This window comes from Peromyscus californicus, unplaced genomic scaffold (assembly GCF_007827085.1).
Source record: "Peromyscus californicus insignis strain IS unplaced genomic scaffold, ASM782708v3 Scaffold_5__1_contigs__length_169319896, whole genome shotgun sequence".
NCBI classification, from domain to species: domain Eukaryota; kingdom Metazoa; phylum Chordata; class Mammalia; order Rodentia; family Cricetidae; genus Peromyscus; species Peromyscus californicus.
The window spans coordinates 103,475,925-103,496,271 of NW_026294573.1; the positions used below are offsets into that span (position 1 = coordinate 103,475,925).

At 41.3% G+C, this 20,347-nt stretch overlaps 1 protein-coding gene across 9 annotated transcripts in view; it reads left to right on the forward strand.

The window, feature by feature from the left end:
• Rnf38 (ring finger protein 38) overlaps nt 1-20,347 on the forward strand; it is a 125,531-nt gene that overhangs the window by 101,146 nt on the left and 4,038 nt on the right. For all 9 annotated transcript variants that reach the window (XM_052716215.1, XM_052716216.1, XM_052716222.1 and 6 more), the window contains 8 exons: nt 888-1,101; nt 4,611-4,778; nt 5,610-5,780; nt 7,677-7,838; nt 8,617-8,723; nt 10,632-10,716; nt 14,219-14,340; nt 18,703-18,802. In XM_052716215.1, the coding sequence (XP_052572175.1) occupies nt 888-1,101; nt 4,611-4,778; nt 5,610-5,780; nt 7,677-7,838; nt 8,617-8,723; nt 10,632-10,716; nt 14,219-14,340; nt 18,703-18,802 (1,129 nt within the window). The remainder of the gene's footprint in view (nt 1-887; nt 1,102-4,610; nt 4,779-5,609; nt 5,781-7,676; nt 7,839-8,616; nt 8,724-10,631; nt 10,717-14,218; nt 14,341-18,702; nt 18,803-20,347) is intronic.

A 20,347-nucleotide genomic window follows, 5' to 3' on the forward strand; every position in this document is an offset into this window, starting at 1 on the left:
TTTAAATGTACAGAAAAGCCAGATGGCAGCGGTGCACGCCTTTAATCCCAGCACTCGGGAGGCAGAGCCAGGCAGATCTCTGTGAGTTCGAGGCCAGCCTGGTCTACAGAACGAGATCCAGGACAGCACCAAAACTACACGGAGAAACCCTGGCTCCAAAAAAAAAAAGATAAATGTACAGAAGTTGCACCAGATAAAAACCTAAGATAGGAAATGGATGACAGGATATGTTTATAGATGAGATAATAACTAACTTTTGTTGCTCAGTTTGCAAAAAGAACCATTCTCTTCACTCATGGCAATACTAAGGAGGAGTGGGGGGGACACTTAGCACCCATAAAACAATAACAGTATGAATCGCAACCCAGCAAATAAATACTCGAGTCCACACTGAGAATAAACAACTAAGTAAATAGATGAGAAGAAAGTGCTGGCTTGGGCTGCCAAGATAGCTCAGAGTGTAAGAGTGCTTGTTGCCAAGCCTGAGAGCATGAGTTTGATCCCCAGGACCCACATAGTGAAGGTTGTCCTCTGATCTGCACAAATATACCATGGCATGCATCACCACCTCCACCCCAATAAAAATGTGTAAAAAAAAGAGGAATGGTAGCTTTTTCTTACGAAACAATTCCATTAATAAATATAGAAATGAGGGTAATAGAAAATCCCCATCAGAGTAACATAGTGATCCCTGCAGAGTCATGCATGTTAAAAGTTACTGGTGAATTTTATATTTAAATTGGTCAGTTTTTAAAATCGATTGGGAACCATAGCAATTATTTATTACCTCAGCTTACCTTAGTATATATTATTTATAGGTAACAGATAATACAGACTCCTAATTAGTAAACATAGTAATGACCTTCTTTTTGGCATTTATCTTATAGTCCTCCTGTTAGGCGTCAGCGAGGAAGAAGGGATCGTCTCTCTCGACATAATTCCATTAGTCAAGATGAAAACTATCACCATCTCCCTTATGCACAGCAGCAAGCAATAGAGGAACCTCGAGCCTTCCACCCTCCGAATGTATCTCCCCGTCTGTTACATCCAGCTGCCCATCCACCCCAGCAGAATGCAGTCATGGTTGACATCCATGACCAGGTACAGTAACAACGCCCTGGAAACACAAACAGTACAAGGTAGTGGCACTTTAATGGGAGTCGTTGATTTTTGTTTTAGGTTTCTTTAATTCCTGAAATGTAGCTGTTTAAGTTCTCCATTCCTTTTAATAAAGGAAATTTAACTAGGTGTTGTAGCACACACCTTTGATCCCAGCATTCTGCAGCAAATCTCTGTGTTTGAGGCCAACTAGGCCTACAGTGAGACCTTGTCTCTAAAAATAAATGAATAAATGAAAAAATTATTTAATTTAAAACTCTACACAGGTTAAAAACTCAAAAACATTAATATGAAAGAACAATCAGTCTTAACAAGTGCTTCAAAGAATTGTTTAAGGAAAATTATAAAATTGTTGAGGAAATAAAACCTGTGCTAAAGGTAAACATTGGGCTTGAAAGATCCAGTTTTGTAAAACCTGTTGGTTCTCAAAGCATAGACTATAGAGTTAATGTAGTCTCAAATATAATTACAGTAGGTTTTTAGTATAGTTTGAAAGGTTGATCCTAGTTTTGTTTTTTTTTTCTTTTAGAGAGACAAGGTTTCTTGGTGTAACCCTGGCTGTCTTGGAACTCACTCCGTAGCCCAGGCTGGCCTTGAACTCACAGAGATCCATCTGCCTCTGCCTGCCGAGTGCTGGGATTAAAGACGTGCGCCGTCACTGCAGATGTGTTTCTGTAAAGTTTTGTTCTTAATCAGCCCCACACGTCTGTATATCCTACAGCTGCTTTATTCAGTCCAAGGCAGCCCACAGATCTAAAGTACTACTTTCTGCCTTGCCTTTTAAGAAAAGAAATTGTTGGACTTAACCCTTGGCATAAAGTTTCAAGCAGATGATTCTCTCATATGATTTTTAAAAAATTTTTTTGTTTATTTTATATATGTGGGTGTTTTGCTTGCATGTATATGTCTATATACTGTGTACATATCTGGTGCCCATGGAGGCAAGAAAAAGTTGTGAGATCCCCTGGAATTGAAGTTACAGATAGTTAGGAGCCAATATGTGGATGCTGGGAATGAAACCTGGCTTCTTGGCAATAACTCTTCACCACTGGGCCATCTCTCCAGCCCCTGAAAATGATTTTTAATTTGCTCAGTAGAAAGAGGTAAAGGTACATGAAGCCAGGCCTAACCATCTTAGTTCAATCCCCAGAGCCCACATGATTCAAGAAGAGAACCAATTCCTGCAAGTTGTCCTCTAACTTGGGAATGAACCTGAGCATGTGTTTCCAAACATAGATGCACATAAACGTAATATAATAATGGGGGTAAGTAGGTGGCTCAGCGGATACTGGGCCTGTCCCACAAATTTGAGGAATGGAATTGAGATGCACATAAAAACCAGTTGAGCAGAGGTGGAAATAGCAGATTGCTGGGACAAGCTAGCTAGCTCAAGCTGAATCAGTGAGCTCCAGGTCACCAAACATGGTTATGACAAAGTAGAAGACAGGCCATGAGCAAACAGTGGAGGCTATGGAAAAGAAAGTCTAAATGGTTAATAACCTATGCCAAGAATTGTTTAACCTCTCTAGTTAGAGAGATGCAAATTTAAGTCAAGCGTACTATATACCATTTCCCACTCTGATTTGCAAGCATGTTAGTCTTAACAAATCTGAAGAGAGATGCTAGGAATTGGATTCTTTTACATTACTGTTGGAGTATGATTTACTTCATACAGCCTTTGTAGGTGATTAAATGATAATTTTAAAATTTTGAACATGGGACTAGAAAGATGGCAGAGTTGAGTGTTTTCTGCTCTTACAGAGGACCTGAAATTGGTTCTTTAGCACCTAATTTGGATGGTTCAAAACTGCCTGCAGCCCAGTTGCAGGGGTTCTGACAACCTCTGTCCTTCATAGATATGTGCACATAAACACACAGGAACACACACACACACACACACACACACACACACACACACACACACACACACACACATTCAAATGATAAATCTCTTTTTTAAAAAAATCAGAAATATATCCCCATCTCTATACCCAATATGGTTTGAGATAAGTAATATTACTACTATTATAAAACAGCATGGTGATTTTTTTTTTTTAAATATAGTTGTGTTTGTATTGGCAAAAGGGTAATAACAGTTTGAGTACCTTCATCATGATGACTATTAACAAACAAGTATGCTTGAAATACCTGATTAACCTCAAAAAAAAAAAGAGGGGAAGGCATAGTGGCTGCAGCATTAGGTGGAAAGGGGGAAGTTTGGCATTACTTACATATTCATGGTGGATGCTGGTTATCGAACCCAAGGCTTTGAGCAAGCATGCTTACACTAGGCTCTGGATCCCTCAGCCAGATTTAGTCTTTTAATACCACTATGGTTTCACCTGTTGCAACTAAATAAAAATCCTTTTATGTTGGAGTGAACAAGCACACACATACTTGGGCTGAAGAGGGGGCCCAGCAGCTAAGAGCTGTGGCTGTTATTGGAGAAGGACTCAGGATCAAGTCCAGCATCCAAATTGATAGCTCACAGCCATCTGTCAATCCAGTTCCAGGGGATCTGTTGCCTTCTGGCTTCAGTGGGCACTGCACTCACATGTTCCACAGACATACATGCAGACAAAACACCCACACAATATTTAAAAAACAGAATAAATCTTTACAAAAACCACAAGCTTGAATTTTGTAAAAGATGTGTTTTTAGAAGTTTTGCTCTACAAGGCAGGCTAAAGAGTTAACATAGCAGTAAGTTGTTTTTTAGATTGATTTATTTTATACATGAGTGTTTTGCATACATATGTGTATGTGTACCACATGCATGCCTGGTGCCTGTGGAGGTCTGAAGAGGGTGTTGGTTCCCTTGGTTATGAGTGGTCATGAGCTACCGTGTGGGCGCTGGGCACTGACCAGAAGTCCTCTGCAAGAGCAACAAGTGCTCTTCACCACTGAGCCTTCTCCAGCCCCTTTTCAGTCTTTGGTGAAAGGGTTTAGATCTCGTTCCATGAGATAATGTATATAGAGTTGTCTTTCCTATACCAAGACAATAATAATGCTGGTTGAAACTACTGGAGGGAGCAAGGAATGGTGTCCCAAACCCATTACTCTAGCACTTGGGAGGGGAAAGCAGGGGGTCAGGAGTTCAAGGCCCATGTTTGGCAGCATAGTAAGAGGCTAACTTATACTACTACATAGGCTGTGTTTGAAGAAGAAAAACGTGGAGGAAGTTCATTGTGAAAACCTATGTAGCAGATGGGGGAATCAGTAAATGTTTGGGCAGAGTCTCATTTACCCCAAGCTATCTTTTAGTACACTGTCTAAGTGAAAAATGACCTTGAATTTCTGATCGTCGTTTCCACCCCCCAATACCAAGATTCCACGTTTAAGCCACTGTGCCTAGTTTATGTGATGTGGCGTCAAACCCAAGAACTCATATGACAAATACCCTACCAAATGAGCTGCCTCTCCAGACCCTCAAATGTTAATTTTTAAAATAGGTAACATTTTCTCAAAAGTTCTCTTTTCTTCCTTAAAAGCTCCATCAAGGAACAGTTCCTGTCTCCTACACAGTAACCACGGTGGCACCGCATGGGATTCCACTCTGCACAGGCCAGCACATCCCTGCTTGCAGTACACAACAGGTCCCAGGGTGCTCGGTGGTCTTCAGTGGACAACACCTACCTGTCTGTAGTGTGCCTCCTCCAGTAAGTCTGTGTCTTTATTCTCACTTGATCTTATTATTTAAAATAGCATGCCAGCCGGGATTTGTTTATGACTCAAAAGTTCAGTAGTCCTCCCTTAGGATGGCCTTTTAGCTTCACTTCCAAGTAAAAAGTTTAATTTTACTGCAATAAAAATCTCAGCACAATTATAGTGACCACTAAATAAAGTTAACTTTAAATTATGATACATTCTATTTACAGTGATTAAAATATATCAATTTAAGTGTCTTAAACCATATTTCTTCCTATATAAACAGTTTATATAAACAGTTTATAATTAAACCTTTATAAAGATTGGTTTTAGGCTTAGTAATGTAATCTTCAGCAGTTAGCAATCTTAGCCCTTACTGGGGCTTCAGTGAGCACTCAAAGTGCCTGTTTTGTTTTTCACCATGAGAAACCTGTTAATGAAAATGTGATTATTAGAGCTCGAGAGATGACTCAGCTTTTAAGAGCACTACACTGTTTACCAATTTTAGCTTGTAGATACAGAAATATTCTAGAGCCAGGTGGTGGTGGTGCACGCCTTTAATCCCAGCACTCGGGAGGCAGAGGCAGGCAGATCTCTGTGAGTTCGAGGCCAGCCTGGACTACAGAGTGAGTTCCAGGAAAGGCGCAAAGCTACACAGAGAAACCCTGTCTCGGAAAAAAAAAAAAAAAGAAAAAAGAAAAAAAGAAATATTCTAGTACTTACTATAAGTTAGACATTTTTGTATGAGTCTGGGGAGGTGTGGCAATTTGATTTATATCTTTGTCAAGAAAATTGTATATTCTGACATTTTTAACCAAAAGTAATGATTTTTTTCCTTACAGATGCTTCAGGCATGTTCAGTTCAGCACTTACCAGTACCATATGCTGCGTTTCCGCCCCTTATTTCTAGTGATCCATTTCTTATACATCCTCCTCACCTGTCTCCCCATCATCCTCCTCACTTGCCACCACCAGGCCAATTTGTCCCTTTCCAAACACAGCAGTCACGATCGGTAGGTATTGCTGTTCGTGTTTCTAGTTTTCCCAGAATGTTTAGGTTAGGGTAATTAGTTTAGTAAATGTAAGCAATTGCCATTTAAATTCTGGTATTCTTACAGCTCTTTTTTGTTTGTTTGTTTGTTTGTTTGTTTGTTTGTTTTTTCAAGACAAGGTTTCTCTGAGTAGTTTTGGTGCCTGTCCTGGATCTCACTCTGTAGACCAGGCTGGCCTCGAATGCCTCTGCCTCCCGAGTGCTGGGATCAAAGGCGTGTGCTGCTGCTGCCGCCGCCGCCGCCACCACCACCACCAGGCTTCTTACAGCTTTTGAAAGAATTTAAGGAACTTACAGATATATAAATTAGTTTAAACATATTTTAGAGTTGGCTTATTTTTTCTTAGTTATTTTAGTATTACTTACCTAAGTAAAAATTTATTGTTCCTTCATATCTGCTTTCTTTAAAAGCAAAGAAAAATTCCTACCAAATTGGTACTAGTTTGTTTTTTTTTTTTCCATTTTATGTACTCTAATGATTTTTAAGTCTTATGTGTGTGTGCATTCTGTAGTTGGGGGTGGGGGGTTGGGCATGGCTCGTGGAAGTCGGAGGACAACTTTGGAGTTGGTTTTCTTCCACCTTTTATGTGCATTCTAGAACTTGAAGTCAGGTTGCCAGTGTTGCTCAGTGAGCTCCAGTACCTCCTGAGCCATCTCCTCACTGGCCTCTTTCATGTATTTCTAAACTGAAAAATGGAAACCTTGTAATTGTCAATACTAACTTAGAGAGGAGAGGGGAGGGGAGGGGAGGGGTGTGTGTGTGTGTGTGCGCGCGCGCGCCTGTAGAGACCAGAAGTGTGTAGAGACCTGTGCCTGTAGAGACCAGAAGAGGGTGTCCCAGAGCCTCCTGGAGCTGAAGTTTCACTTAGTTGCCAGCTACCCAATAAGGATGCTGGGAACCGAATTCTGCCTGGCAGAGCAACAACCTCTTGGCCATCTCTGCAGCCCCAAAGAGCTTTCTTCTCCTCCCTCCTCCCCTTTTCTCTCTCCCTTCTTCTCCTTCCCTCCCCTCCGTGCCCCCCCCCCCCCCCAGTCTCTCTTCTCTTCTTGGCTAGTATGGTGTTTTTGAAATAGAGTCTCCTTTAACTCAGGTTCATGAGACATATTCAGAAGAAGCTTGGAATGAGGCCACCTGTTACACAATTTATTTTAAGAAAACACACCACATGCAGTGAAGTACATTGTGCTTTATAGTTGTGGTTGACTCAGTGTTCATGATACCTTGAGTTGGAGTCTCCCTGTGTGTCCCAGGCTGTCCTCAGTCAGTCCTCCTGTCTTCACCTCAAGTGTTAAGATTATAGGTATTTGCTAACATACCCAGCCACAATACACTTCAGAAGTAAGTTAAGAAGAATACATCAGTTTTGTAAATAAGAATACTGATAAGTAAATTATCTAAAAGTCACATTTTGATTGACACCAAAGCTCATGATTTTTGTACTAGAGCGTATTTGCATTGTACTTTACCCCACTGTTCCTGCTTCTGCCTTATACACACACCATATGCTAGTTCATTGGGGGGGGGGGGGTGTGGAGAGCAGTGCTCAGTGTCTGAAAATTCTCTGTTGATCAGTGTATTATGATAACTTAAACTTGAACTTCTGTCTATTTGACTTACTGTGATTTTTTTTTTCCTCCCATTTTAAGAGATAGTTTGAGTAGTAAAAGACATGTATTATAATGGGTAAAGAAAATACTTAACGTGTACTTAAACTAAAATTCAAGGTAGGAAGTTTTGTGTCCACCTGTATTTTAGTTTGATGTATCAAGACAACCTTGGCTTTGAAAATACTTTTCATTGTCTTACTATTTAAAAAAAAGCCTCAGGAGTATATTGATTTCTTTTTCCTCTTCACAGCCTCTTCAGAGGATAGAAAATGAAGTGGAACTCTTAGGAGAACATCTTCAAGTAGGCAGTTTTACTTACCCCCCTTCGGCCCATCCCCCAACATTACCTCCGTCAGCTCCTTTGCAGTTCCTGACACATGATCCTTTGCATCAGGAGGTGTCCTTTGGCGTAGTAAGTCGTCATGCATTGTTGTATTCATTTATTTGTTTGACAGCCTATTCTAGTTGTTCAGTGTGACTCTGGAAATGTTCAGAACTCATGTATTCTTAAAATCACTTGCATGTCTATTTTAATCCTTGGTTGTTTCATCTATATTAACATTGAAGAACTAATTAATGCCTTAAACAGTAAGTTTTTTAAAAACCAAGTAAATGGCAGTCAGGCATGGTGGCCCAGGCCTGTAATCCCAGCACTGAGAAGGTAGAAGCAGGAGGATTGTTGCAAGTTCCTGGCCAGTCTGGGCTAGATGACAGCAAGACTGTCTTAAAAAAACAAGTCGGGAAGCTGAATGTTCTGGCACATACCCTTAATCCCAGCACTTGGGAGGCAGAGGCAGCTGTATCTCTGTGAGTTGGAGGCCAGCCAGTCTACAGAGCGAGATCCAGGACAGCTAGGGCTATGTAGAGAGACTTTGTCTCAAAAAAAAAAACCAAAAAACCATGAACGACACAACAAACAAAAACTCAAGTTGGGACTAGCAAGGTAGCTCAGAGATTACGGTGTTTGCCATGTAAGCCCGGCAACTTGATTCCCTTCCAGACTTCTCACAATGGTAGGAAGAGAGAACCAGCTCCATAGATGTGCCCTCTGACCACCGTCACACGAATGCTGTGACATGTACACACATTACGCACACACAACAATTTTTTTTTTTAGTCTAAAAAAAGGAAATTATTTGACACTGTTTGTAAACATAGAATGATCATTCTCACCCTTTGCTCTCCTATAGCCTTACCCTCCGTTTATGCCTCGGAGACTCACAGGACGCAGTAGATACCGATCCCAGCAGCCAATACCACCTCCCCCTTATCATCCCAGCTTATTGCCATATGTGTTGTAAGTTCCTTCTACTGAATTCTCTTGAGAGTCTGCTTTATGAATGCCTTCTCTGTGGCCTGTGACTTAGTATGTGTTAAAATAGGTTAAGTGGTTGTGGGGCTAAGAGCCAACTAAGGAAGAAATGGGGGGAGGAAAAAATCCAAGACAAATTATCTAGCAAATTATAAGGTGGAATAATTTAAAGTATGTGGCACTTGCACAGTTAGAATCACTTTGTTTAGACCTTTATTTTGTGTGTCTTTAACCTGCAAGTGTGTATGTATACCTTGTGTGCATGCAGTGCCTGTAGAGGCCAGAAGAGGGCGTTGGATCTCTGAACTGCAGTTCCAGACGGTTGAGAGCAACTGTTTGGGTAGTGGGATCTGAACCCAGGTCCTCTGCAAGAACAAGTGCTCTTAACTGCTGAGCCATCTTTTAGCCCCTAGCGTCACTTCAAGACAAACAAACAAAACCCTTTTTTACATTTATGCATGGTGTGGGGAAACACATGCATGCTATGACTTATGTGAAAGGTCAGAGGACACCTTGGGAAGGTCTGTTTTCTCTCTCATATGAATTCTAGGGATCAAACTCAGATGACCAGACTTGCTGGGAGGACCTTTACTGAGCCATCTCTTAGGCCCTAGAATTACTGTTGATTATCCAGCTTTTGGTGGTATTTTTCTTGGAAAAGACAAGAAGTCAATTCTGCATTTTAGAACTAAGCTGTTAGGATTAAGTTTACCTGTCATGAACATTGTGGGTTAAACGTAATAGGTTTTTTATTTCTTTCTGACATACTGAAGCATAGAAGTAGGCCAGGTCCAGGGTGGTTTGTTAGCCTTGGGTCTATGGGAATGGAGTCTTATGTCCTCAATCATAGCGAGTGCTCATGACCCTCATCCTCCAGCCAGCATGTCAGTAGACTAGTTAGCAGGAGTGGGAATGGGAAGCTGAGTGTGGGGGTACGCTGTAATCCAGGAGTCAGGAAACTGAAGTAGGAAAGCAAAAGTACCAAGACAGGCAGGTCTCAAAGAAATGAAAGTTTAAAAAGAAAACAGGTTCCTCTGCCTACCTGCTTGTCTTGACATTTCCCAGAATGAAACACTGCTTTTGTTGATACTTCGTTGGCTGGGACTTAGTCACATGTCTATAATTACTTTCTAAGACAAATATCTGAGATCACATGTAATCTTTCAACTGCAAGTTATTTTTCTGATAATTTAGTTAACCCTCCTCCCCCTTACCACATACCTCCCTTTCCTGTCTCTTTGTCTTAAAATAAGGTAATATAACCTTCCAACTTAGCTGAAAAAATGTTTCTATTTAATTTTTTTATTTCTGCATTTCCAGGTAAATTTTAAAATCAGCATCCATTTTGTACTAAAAGACTTTAAGCTTAATGGAGTTTTGTGTTAAATCCATAGGTCAATATGGTGGAATAGTGATAACTAGTAATTTTTCTAGTCTACTTATATATTTCTATTTATCCTAGCAGTTTTTATTATATAGGCCTTACATGTTCTATTAAGTCTATCCCTACATTTAAAATTTTTTATTACATTGCATTTATTAAATGTAAACATGTACACATATGCCTGTGTGCATACCTTGGCCACTTGTGGAAGTCAAGGCAACTTGTCTGTGGGAGTCAGGTTTTCTCCTTCCACCATCTGGGTTCTGGGGATCAAGTTCAGATGATCAGGTTTGATAGAGCTCCTGTACCTGCTGAGCCATCTCTGGCCTTCACATTTGTCTTGTTATGCTATTGTAAATGGCGTGTTCTGTTCCTAGTACAGTCAGTGCCTTTCAAGAGTTGCCACTAGTAAACACTGACCATTCTTCATCCCTGTCATTTGACCTTTGTCCTCTGTTTATTTGTGTTAATGTAATAACATATTAACACTTGCTTACTTTTATTTATAGATCAATGCTTCCAGTACCACCTGCAGTGGGCCCAACTTTCAGCTTTGAATTGGATGTGGAAGATGGAGAAGTAGAAAATTACGAGGTTAGTAGATGAAGTGTGAATTAATTTAGGGAGTATTGTGTGTAATTGTCCTATACTTTCACATAAACATTTATTAGGTTAAGTGCATTTTAAGATACAAATAAGTCATAGAATTGTTCAGCATCCCTAGGATACGTGGACATTTTCCACATACCTATTACAGTAAGTAGACTCATTGTGTTCAAGTTAAATTCCAGGGAGGGAATGTAAATGATGAGAAAATGGGGGGTTTTGATTCGGTGTTCTGGAAAGATTTGTGGGAGCGACGATGTTTGAGCTGAATCTTAGAAAGGGATGTTATTTTGTGTTTGTATGAGCTTGAGGGAGGGAAGTGTTGGACACTGTGGTGTATGACCAAAGGGAAAGGAGGGGAGTGGCCATGGGTGGCACAGGCCAGGGCGGCAGCACTCAGGAGTGGGAAACAGAAGGATGGCAGGGTTGAGGCTAGTCCAGGCCACAGAACAAGACCACCGTGTCTTAAGAAAGGGAGAAAATGGAGATTTGAGGTACGATATTGGGATTGGTGCTTGATAGTCTGAGTCAGGAGGATCTTGAGTTCAAGATCAGCCTGAGCTATACAGCAGGACACTTGTCTTTGTAAAAAAGGCAACCTAATTGTAGATTAAAGCAGATAAGTAATGAGCCATTGAAAATCCAGGAAGAATGAGATACTAGTGTATAATCAATAAACATAATAGTTGTAACATCCTAGGATACATCAAACATTTTAAATATGAATTTATGTTAAATACTTGTAAAAACTCAATTCATTGGTCTTTTTTATCCTTCCTTTTCTTTATATACTACCCAGTACAATTTGGTGTGAGGAAGTTACTCATTATAAGAAAATTTTTTTGAATAATGATGAAATTAGTATCATTTTGCCAGCCTTGATGAATTAATAGCATCACAGGTTCTTGAGTACCTAGTGATTTAACTGTTGGACACAGTGGGCCTGATGCTCATAGAGAACAGTCAGGTCTTTCAGAGTACAAAAAGTGTAGTGGGCAGGAAGTATGTTGAACCAATTAGGTCAGAAGTGGAAGGTCATTAGAGTCACACTGGGAATGTCTGTATTTGTGTTTGTTTTTTATTTTGAGACAGGTTCCCCACGTTGACTTTTAACTTGGTATATAGCTTTGAACTTGTGATTATTCCTGTCTCTATCTTTAAGTGCTGCTGTTAATGGTTCCACCATACCTGGTTTGATGTTGTGCTGGGGCTGGAGTCCAGGGTCTTGTGCATGCTAAGCAAGCACTCCACCAACTGCGCTACATACATAGCCGCACATTGGGAATTTCCACAGGTCTTTGACCTGGTTTCTTCAGCAAATACAAGGATTAAAAGAGACTTGAGGGGCTGGAGAGATGTCTCACCATTTAAGTACTTAGTTCTTTATCAAAGGAGCAGAGTTAAGATCCCGGCACCCATGTAAGGGGGCTCATAAACACCTGTAACTCCAGCTCCAAGGGATCCAACAGCTCACTCCTAACCGCCACTGGCAAACATAATACACATGTGTATATATAAATAAAGTAAAATAAATACATTCTTAAAAGATTTGACGTATCAATCCATGGTAGCATTGGATTCCAATTTGAATAAAATACTTGTTTTGAAAATAATCAGTAATATTTGGTCATTAATTGGATATTTGATGTTAATTTTTTGACATGGTACTGTTATTGTGATTTTTGTTTAATTTTTTATGAGCATAGATGTTTTGCCTGCATGTATGTTTGTGCCCCATGTGTGTGCCCGATGCCCTTGGAGGCCAGAGGAGGGTGTCAGATGGTTGTGAGCCCAGTGTGGGTGCTGGGAATTGAACCAAGATTCTCTGGAGGAGCAGCCAGTGCTCTTAACTGCTGAGCCATTGTCTTATTTAGGGTTTCGATAAAGAGACTCCATGACCATGGTAACTCTTTTATAAAGAAAAACATTTAATAGGGTGACTTACAGTTTCAGAGGTTTAGTCCATTATCATCATGGTGGGACATGGCAGCGTGCAGGCAGACATGGTGCTGGAGCAGGAGCTGAGAGCTCTACGTCTTGATCAGCAGGCAACAGGAAACAAACTGAGTTCCACACTGGGTGTAGCTTGAGCATAGGAGACCTCACAGGCCGCCCCCACAGTGACAAACTCCCCCCAGCAAGGCTACACCTCTTAATAGTGCTTCTGGGGGCCAGGTACATTCAAAGTACCACAGCCATCTTTTCAGCCCTGTTGTGTTCTATTTTTTTTTTTTTTTTTTTTTTTTTTTTTTTTTTTTTTTTTTTGGTTTTTCGAGACAGGGTTTCTCTGTGTAGCTTTGCGCCTTTCCTGGATCTCGCGCTGTAGACCAGGCTGGCCTCGAACTCACAGAGATCTGCCTGGCTCTGCCTCCCGAGTGCTGGGATTAAAGGCGTGCGCCACCACCGCCCGGCCTGTTGTGTTCTATTAAAGTCTTATTTTTAATAAATACATAGTAGATGGAATCCACCTCCCTGGGGCTCATTTTTCATATGTTAAAGTAGTTCATACAATATAGTCATATCCTAAACTAACATCTTTAAAACTAGTGTGTGTGTGTGTGTGTGTGTGTGTGTGTGTGTGTGTGTGTGTCTGTCTGTCTGTCTGTCTGTCTGTCTCTACCTTTGCCATAGCGGAGGTGATTTGTAGGAGTTGGTTTTCCTGTCTGGAGATAAATTAAGCTAAGGTTGTCAGGATTAGTGGCAAGTGCCCCTACCTGTTGAGCCAAAGACACTTTGGTTAGAGCATCTGCCCTGTTGCATATTCACCTCTGTACTGTATTGGAAATGGATCTGTCTTTGATAAAAGCATCCTGTAATTCTTGTGCAATTGGTTATCACTCTTCCTCTCCTGAAAAGTACCACTTCAAACAGATACAGGAGAGATTGACTCCCAGACTGGACATGACTGTTCTTGTGAGCTTAGAAAGACTGAAAGCAAATGTGAAAAGTCTGAAAAAGTCAGGCTGCAGCCTCAGAGAAATATGAAAGGAGTCAAGGTAAAGTTGTTATCCTAGGAACTCCACTTACTTCTAAGTAGGTAGAGTTTTCTTTGTAAAATAAAAGGTGTAAGTTCTGGGCATGTTGGTTCACACCAGCAATCCCAGCACTTGAGAGGCCAAAGCCAGGAGGATTGCCATGAGCTTGCAGCTAGCCTGAGCTACATACTAAGTTCCAGGACAGCCTAGGCTACAAAGTAACATCTTGTTTAAAAAAAATAATAATTAAATTTAAAAAAAATTAGAAGTTACTCCAGTGGATGGCCAAAGAGACCATTCAGTGGGTAAAAGCTCTTGCCAATAATCCTTGATGACCTGAGTTCAATCCCTGGGACCCTCGTGGTGCAAAGAGAATTGATTCCTCCCCTCCCCCACCACTCCATGGTACTGTGTGTGCGTGCATGTGCACATACATGAGAAATTAAACTATCATGATACTGCTCCAGTAGAAAATGTAAAACAAGATGACAATCTGTCTCCTTCCCTTCTTTTAGGCCCTGCTAAACCTGGCGGAGCGGCTGGGAGAGGCGAAGCCACGGGGACTGACTAAAGCAGATATTGAACAGCTTCCTTCCTACAGGTTCAACCCCAACAACCACCAGTCGGAGCAGACTCTGTAAGTGTGTTTCTGTGATGCTCCTGCTCACGGGTTTCTCTTACTGTTAGGAAGTAAAGGTTTTGAGTGTCAGGTAATTGATAAAGGTAAGTTGCCTGTTCCGGGTCTATGCTGGCCAGTAAGGTAGTTCTCAGTCATATGGACTGCTGTTATGGAGCAGTCACCTGTTTTTAGCATGGTTGTAAGGTTGAGCGGGCGTCTCCACAGGTTTAGACCATTCATTGCTCTGCAGGACGGTTTCCTCTCACTCGCTAGGAGCTGCTTCCCATGCCTTCTCCTCTGTCTCTAGATACCATGTATCTGGGCTCCTATAATACCGTGGTTCTCAACCCTTTAATATAGTGACCCCCCAACTATAAAATTATTTTGTTGCTACTTCATAACTGTAATTTTGCTACTGTTATGAATTGTAATGTAAATATCTGATATACGACCCCTATGAAAATATTGTTTGATCCCACACACCCCCACCCCACCCCACTTCCCACAAGGGGTCACAACCCACAGGTTGAGAAAACTGCTAATAATACTGTAGTCTTCAGTTTGCCCAGAAAGTCAACACAGCATAACTTTTTCCAGGTCCCTGTATAGCAGTTTGTATCAAGCATTCATTTTTATGGCTAAAAATATTCCATGGTATGGATATACCATGCTTATCCTTTCTTTAGTTGGTGGACATTTAGGTTGTTTCCACTGTTTGACTCTTAGGAATAATGCTACTTGGAACATTTGGATAAACATTTTTCTGTGGGTTTATGTTTTCATTTCTCTTGGGTGGAAGTGAATTGCCTGGAAGTGAGTTGCTAAGTTAAGTTCATAGCCCTAGGTTTAACTTTCTGAGAGTTGTCACAGTTTTTCCACTTTCTGTTCCTGAGAGCAACGCACAGAGATTTCAGTTCCCATGTGTTTAGCACGTTCTCTTGTCTCTGGGTTGTCCTGCTGGGTTTAAAATGTTAACCTACCGAGGTGTGACTTGCCTTTCACCGGAGGATGCCGACTTTCAACATTTTTTCTTGTGTTCATTGGCCTGCAGTGTGTGTGTGTGTGTGTGTGTGTGTGTGTGTGTGTGTGTGTGTGTGTATAGTTTCTTTGAGAAATGCCTTTTCCAATCACCGTGGATTTTCAAATTGGGTTGTCTTTTTTTGTTAGCAAACTGAAGATGTTTCTTGAATATTAAAGATAAAAATCCCTTGTCAGATAAAAGATGTTCAGTAATGTCTCCCACTCTGTGGGCTTAGGAGATGGTTTGGTCTTAAAGTGCTTGTTGAACAAGTGTGAGGACCCGAGTTCCATTCCCAGCACCCATGTACAATGGCCAAGTGTGGCAGTGGGCGCTTATAATCCCAGTGCTGGGAAGGCAGAGGTGGTCAGATCCCTGGGGATTGCCAGCCTAGCCTGTTTGGCAAGTAAGAGATTCTGTCTTTGGTTATCCAGTGTGAATAGGCCACCCCCAACAGCATGCATACAGGTAACATTATATAGACCGAGCAGGTTGTATTTAGGAATGTATATGCATGCAATAACAATTAGTGAAAAAAGAGGCCATGAATTTGAAAGAGCAAGGGGTGCTATATGGGAGGGCTTGGAGAAAGAAAGGGGAAGGGAGAAATGTTGTTGTGATAATCTTCAAAAACAAACCAGCTTTGGCTGGGAATAGCTCATGGGTAAAGTGCTTGCCTGAGGACCTGAGTTCAAGCACTTAGAACCCACTCTTAATTGGGGTCAGGGGTCCATGGCCATGCCTCCTACAATCCCAGCAAGGGAAGGAGAGACAGGAGACTTCCTGGAGCTTCTCACAGCCAGCCTAGGAAGATGGCTCCAGAGCTAACGGTGTGCTGCAGGCCAGCAACCTGAGTGCCGTATGTGGCAGGAGTCCGTGTAAAGGTGGTTGGTTAAAGGAGGAAGTGAGTCGGAAAGGGTGGAGAGTGATTGAGGAGGAACCTGATGTGTGTATGTATACACACACACACACACACACACACACACACACGCATATGGACATTCCCTCCTGTGTGCACACATACACACACGCATATAGACATTTCCCCGTGTGCACACACACATGCATTTAGAAATTCCCTCCTGTATATATATATATACACACACACACATATAGGCACTTCCTCCTGTGTGCACACATACACACACGCATATGAATATTTCCTCCTGTGCACACATACACACATGCATATAGACATTTCCTCCTGTATGTACACACACACACACACACACACACATATAGATACTTCCTCCTGTGTGCACACATACACACACACATATGGACATTTCCTCCTGTGCACACATACACACACACACACACACATATTTACATTTCCTCCTGTGCACACATACACGCATAAATGGACATTCCCTCCTATGTGCACACATACATACACACATATAGACATTTCCCCGTGTGCACACACACATGCATATAGACATTCCCTCCTGTATGTACATACACATGCATATAGACATTTCCTCCTGTGTGTACACACACATGAATGCAGACATTCCCTCCTGTGTGCACACACACATGAATACAGACTTACCCTCTTGTGTGCACACACACATGAATACAGACATTCCCTCCTGTGTGCACACGCACATGAATACAGACATTCCCTCCTGTGTGCACACGCACATGAATACAGACATTCCCTCCTGTGTGCACACGCACATGAATACAGACATTCCCTCCTGTGTGCACACGCACATGAATACAGACATTCCCTCCCCAGATTTCTTTCGTTTTGTAGGTTGTCTTAGTTGATTTTGGTTTTATAGTGCTAGGAACCAAAAACGAGAACATAGCACCCTGCCTCTAAACTATATCCTTTTTGCAGTTTCTTGATGGTATCCTTTAAAAAACAAGTTTCTTAAATTTTTGGTGAGTTTGTTTTATTTTGTGATGTTGAGGATCAAACCTAGGGCCTTAACACATGGCAGTCAAGCACTCTACTACTTTGGTGTATCCCCAACTAATTTTGATTAATTTTGTTTTAGTTCCATTTTATTGTTTGCTTTTCTGTTGAGGCTGATACTTTCCTCATGTCAAAAAAACTTTATCTACTTCTAGATCACAAAAATTTACTGTTTTTTTTCCCTTAATCTAGAATTTTGATCCATTGTTTTTTAGATAAATTATTTTTGTGTATGTATATATTTGTTGTATATATGCAGGTACACATTCTTGTGTGTGCACATAGAGGTTAGAAGTTGTTATCAAGTGTCTTTTAAACCATTCTCCACTTAATTCTTTAAGGCAGGGCCTCTCACTGTTTCATTCAACCTCATCGACTCGTTAGCCAGCTTGTCCCAGTGATCCCAGCTTTTTATGCGGGTCCTTTGGATCCAAACTCTGGTCTTCATACTTAAGCAACAGACTTTGTCCACCAAGCCACCTCCCCAGCCGTGGTTAATTTTTTATACTGTGTCAGATTTAGGGTTCTACCTTGGCTCTTTTTCATGTGAATATCCTACTTTGTAGGCCTGGCTATCCTGAAACCTACTAGACTAGGCTGGCCTCAAACTCACAGAGCTCCTCCTACCTCTGTCTCAGGTACTGAGATTAGAGGTGCGAACTACCATGCTTAACTTTATTCCAGTACTTCTAAAAATAATACAGTATCAATGGTATAGTGACTTTAGTTTTCTAAGTAACTTGATGGAAATCAGAAATATACTTTTTTGTAATTTCTGGTAGATGTGGGTGTTACTACCTTTTTTTTGGGGGGGGGGGTTTGAGACAGGGTTTCTCTGTGTAGTTTTGGTACCTGTCCTGGATCTCACTCTGTAGACCAAGCTGGCTTTGAACTCACAGAGATCCGCCTGCCTCTGCTTCCTGAGTGCTGGGATTAAAGGCATACACCACCGCTGCCTGGCTGTGTGTTACTTATTTGCATATAGTCTGTAGTGCCTGTGTGTGGATGGTGCACACACTTGTACATTCACAGGACATTGAGTGTTCTCCACTTTATTGTCTCTCATTAAGCTCCTTTGCTGTTGCTTCTAGACAGGCCAACCAGGAGCTCTCAGATGTCCCCGTCTCTGCCTCTGGGTGCCAGGGTTACAAGCCCTGGTCCCATCCATGCCACACATGCCCAGATCTTTACATGGATGCTGTGGCTTAAGACTTGGGTCCTCATGCTTACAAGTGCTGTTAACCGTTGAACCATCTCTCCAGCTCCTTAACCAGAAATGTGTTGATAATCTGTTAGAAAAGAAAGAACTCAACAATATCATTTTCAGGAATAGTGGTAATTTTTTAAAAATTAATATTTTGATAACTGAGAATGGCTTTGTAATCATAATAGTCATAATAAATAGAAAACCAAAAATGACCTTTTTGCTCTTTTCCAGGTGTGTAGTATGCATGTGTGATTTTGAGTCAAGGCAGCTTCTTAGAGTCTTACCCTGTAATCACGAGTTCCATGCCAAGTGTGTCGATAAATGGCTTAAGGTAATGTGATCACAAGTGTACAGAAAATAACTATTTTGTATTCTTATTGACCATAAGTTCATCTGAGTGAGTCCATGGTTTAGGGGGAGTTGGGTATAGGAGATAAATGAACACATAGCTTTTAGAGGAAGCACTCTGGAAAGTTCATTAAAGAGCGGCTGCAAGACTGGAGGTAATAGCACTGCATGTGCCCAGCATGGGTGATTTCTGGGTTCAGTTTCCAATATTGTTTAAAAGAATACAGTCAAGAAAACTGCAGCCATCAGTGTGGTGGCAGTTGCGTGAGAGTGGGGGGTGGCTGTTCCTGTTATCTGTGTGCTTGAATTTTATCCTAGGGTAGTTCAAGACCTGGGCTTGGGCTCTTTAAGATTCAGATTTTGCCGGGCGGTGGTGGCGCACGCCTTTAATCCCAGCACTCGGGAGGCAGAGCCAGGCGGATCTCTGTGAGTTCGAGGCCAGCCTGGACTACCAAGTGAGTTCCAGGAAAGGCGCAAAGCTACACAGAGAAACCCTGTCTCGAAAAAACCAAAAAAAAAAAAAAAAGATTCAGATTTTTTTTTAATCAGAGTTTGGATGGGACTCACTGGGGCTTTTTTTTTTTTTTTTTTTTTTTTTTTTTTGCCAGAGATTTTTATGGAGAATAAGCTTTTTACTTAATTCTGACCAGTCCTTCTCTTGTACATATGGAAAAGCTCTAAGATTAAGAATAGCAGTGGTCAGTCAGAGTGACTGCTGAGGCTTCTTGTCCTTTTCAAGTATTTCTCTGCATAGTCTTAATTATGTGAATAAAATATAAATAAAATAGTCAACTTTGGGTTGTTGTGTAGAATGTGCTAAGTAGGCAACTTACTAGTCTTTAAGGTAGAATTGGTTTTCTGGTACATACCTATAATCCTGGCTAAGTCAGGAAAGTGAGACCTGTCTAATGAAGAAGAGAAGAAGTGAGCAGACTAAATCCTGAGGATGAAGAGTATGAACTTTGTAGGAAAAACAAAACAAAAACATGGCTTGTGCAAAGTCCTAATGTGTGAGCAAGGAATGGTCAGGGAACCACAAGTCCATGCAGCTAATAGTAGAGTGGAGAGTGTGAGGGGGTGATCCACACAGGAGGGACTCAGAGATGTGACTGGATATATTGCAAAGCCATTCTGAAGCATGGATGAGTTTATTCTTGATTCTGAAAGCAAGGGGAAGGGTGCAGCTACCGTTGTGCTTTAAAAACCTCCTTGGCCACTGTTCGAGACTGAGATGGGAACAAGACAGGAGGGATGGTTGTTCAGGAAGGAAGATGGAATAGGATGAGAGTGAGCCAGTCATAGTGTGTAGTGACAGTCAGATGAAAAGACTGAGTGCTCTGAGCGCCATCCATCTTAATGTAGCTGTTAGTGTTTGGTGAGGAGTGGATTGTAACAGGTAAGACAGTAAGGGATGCATTGTGTTTCCTTATCTGTGGAAATAGAGAAAGAAAAATGCTTTAAGAGCCAGGAAAAGGAGTAAGTGGAACCATTTGTGTACGACCTTATCTTGTTTATCCCAGCTCTCAGG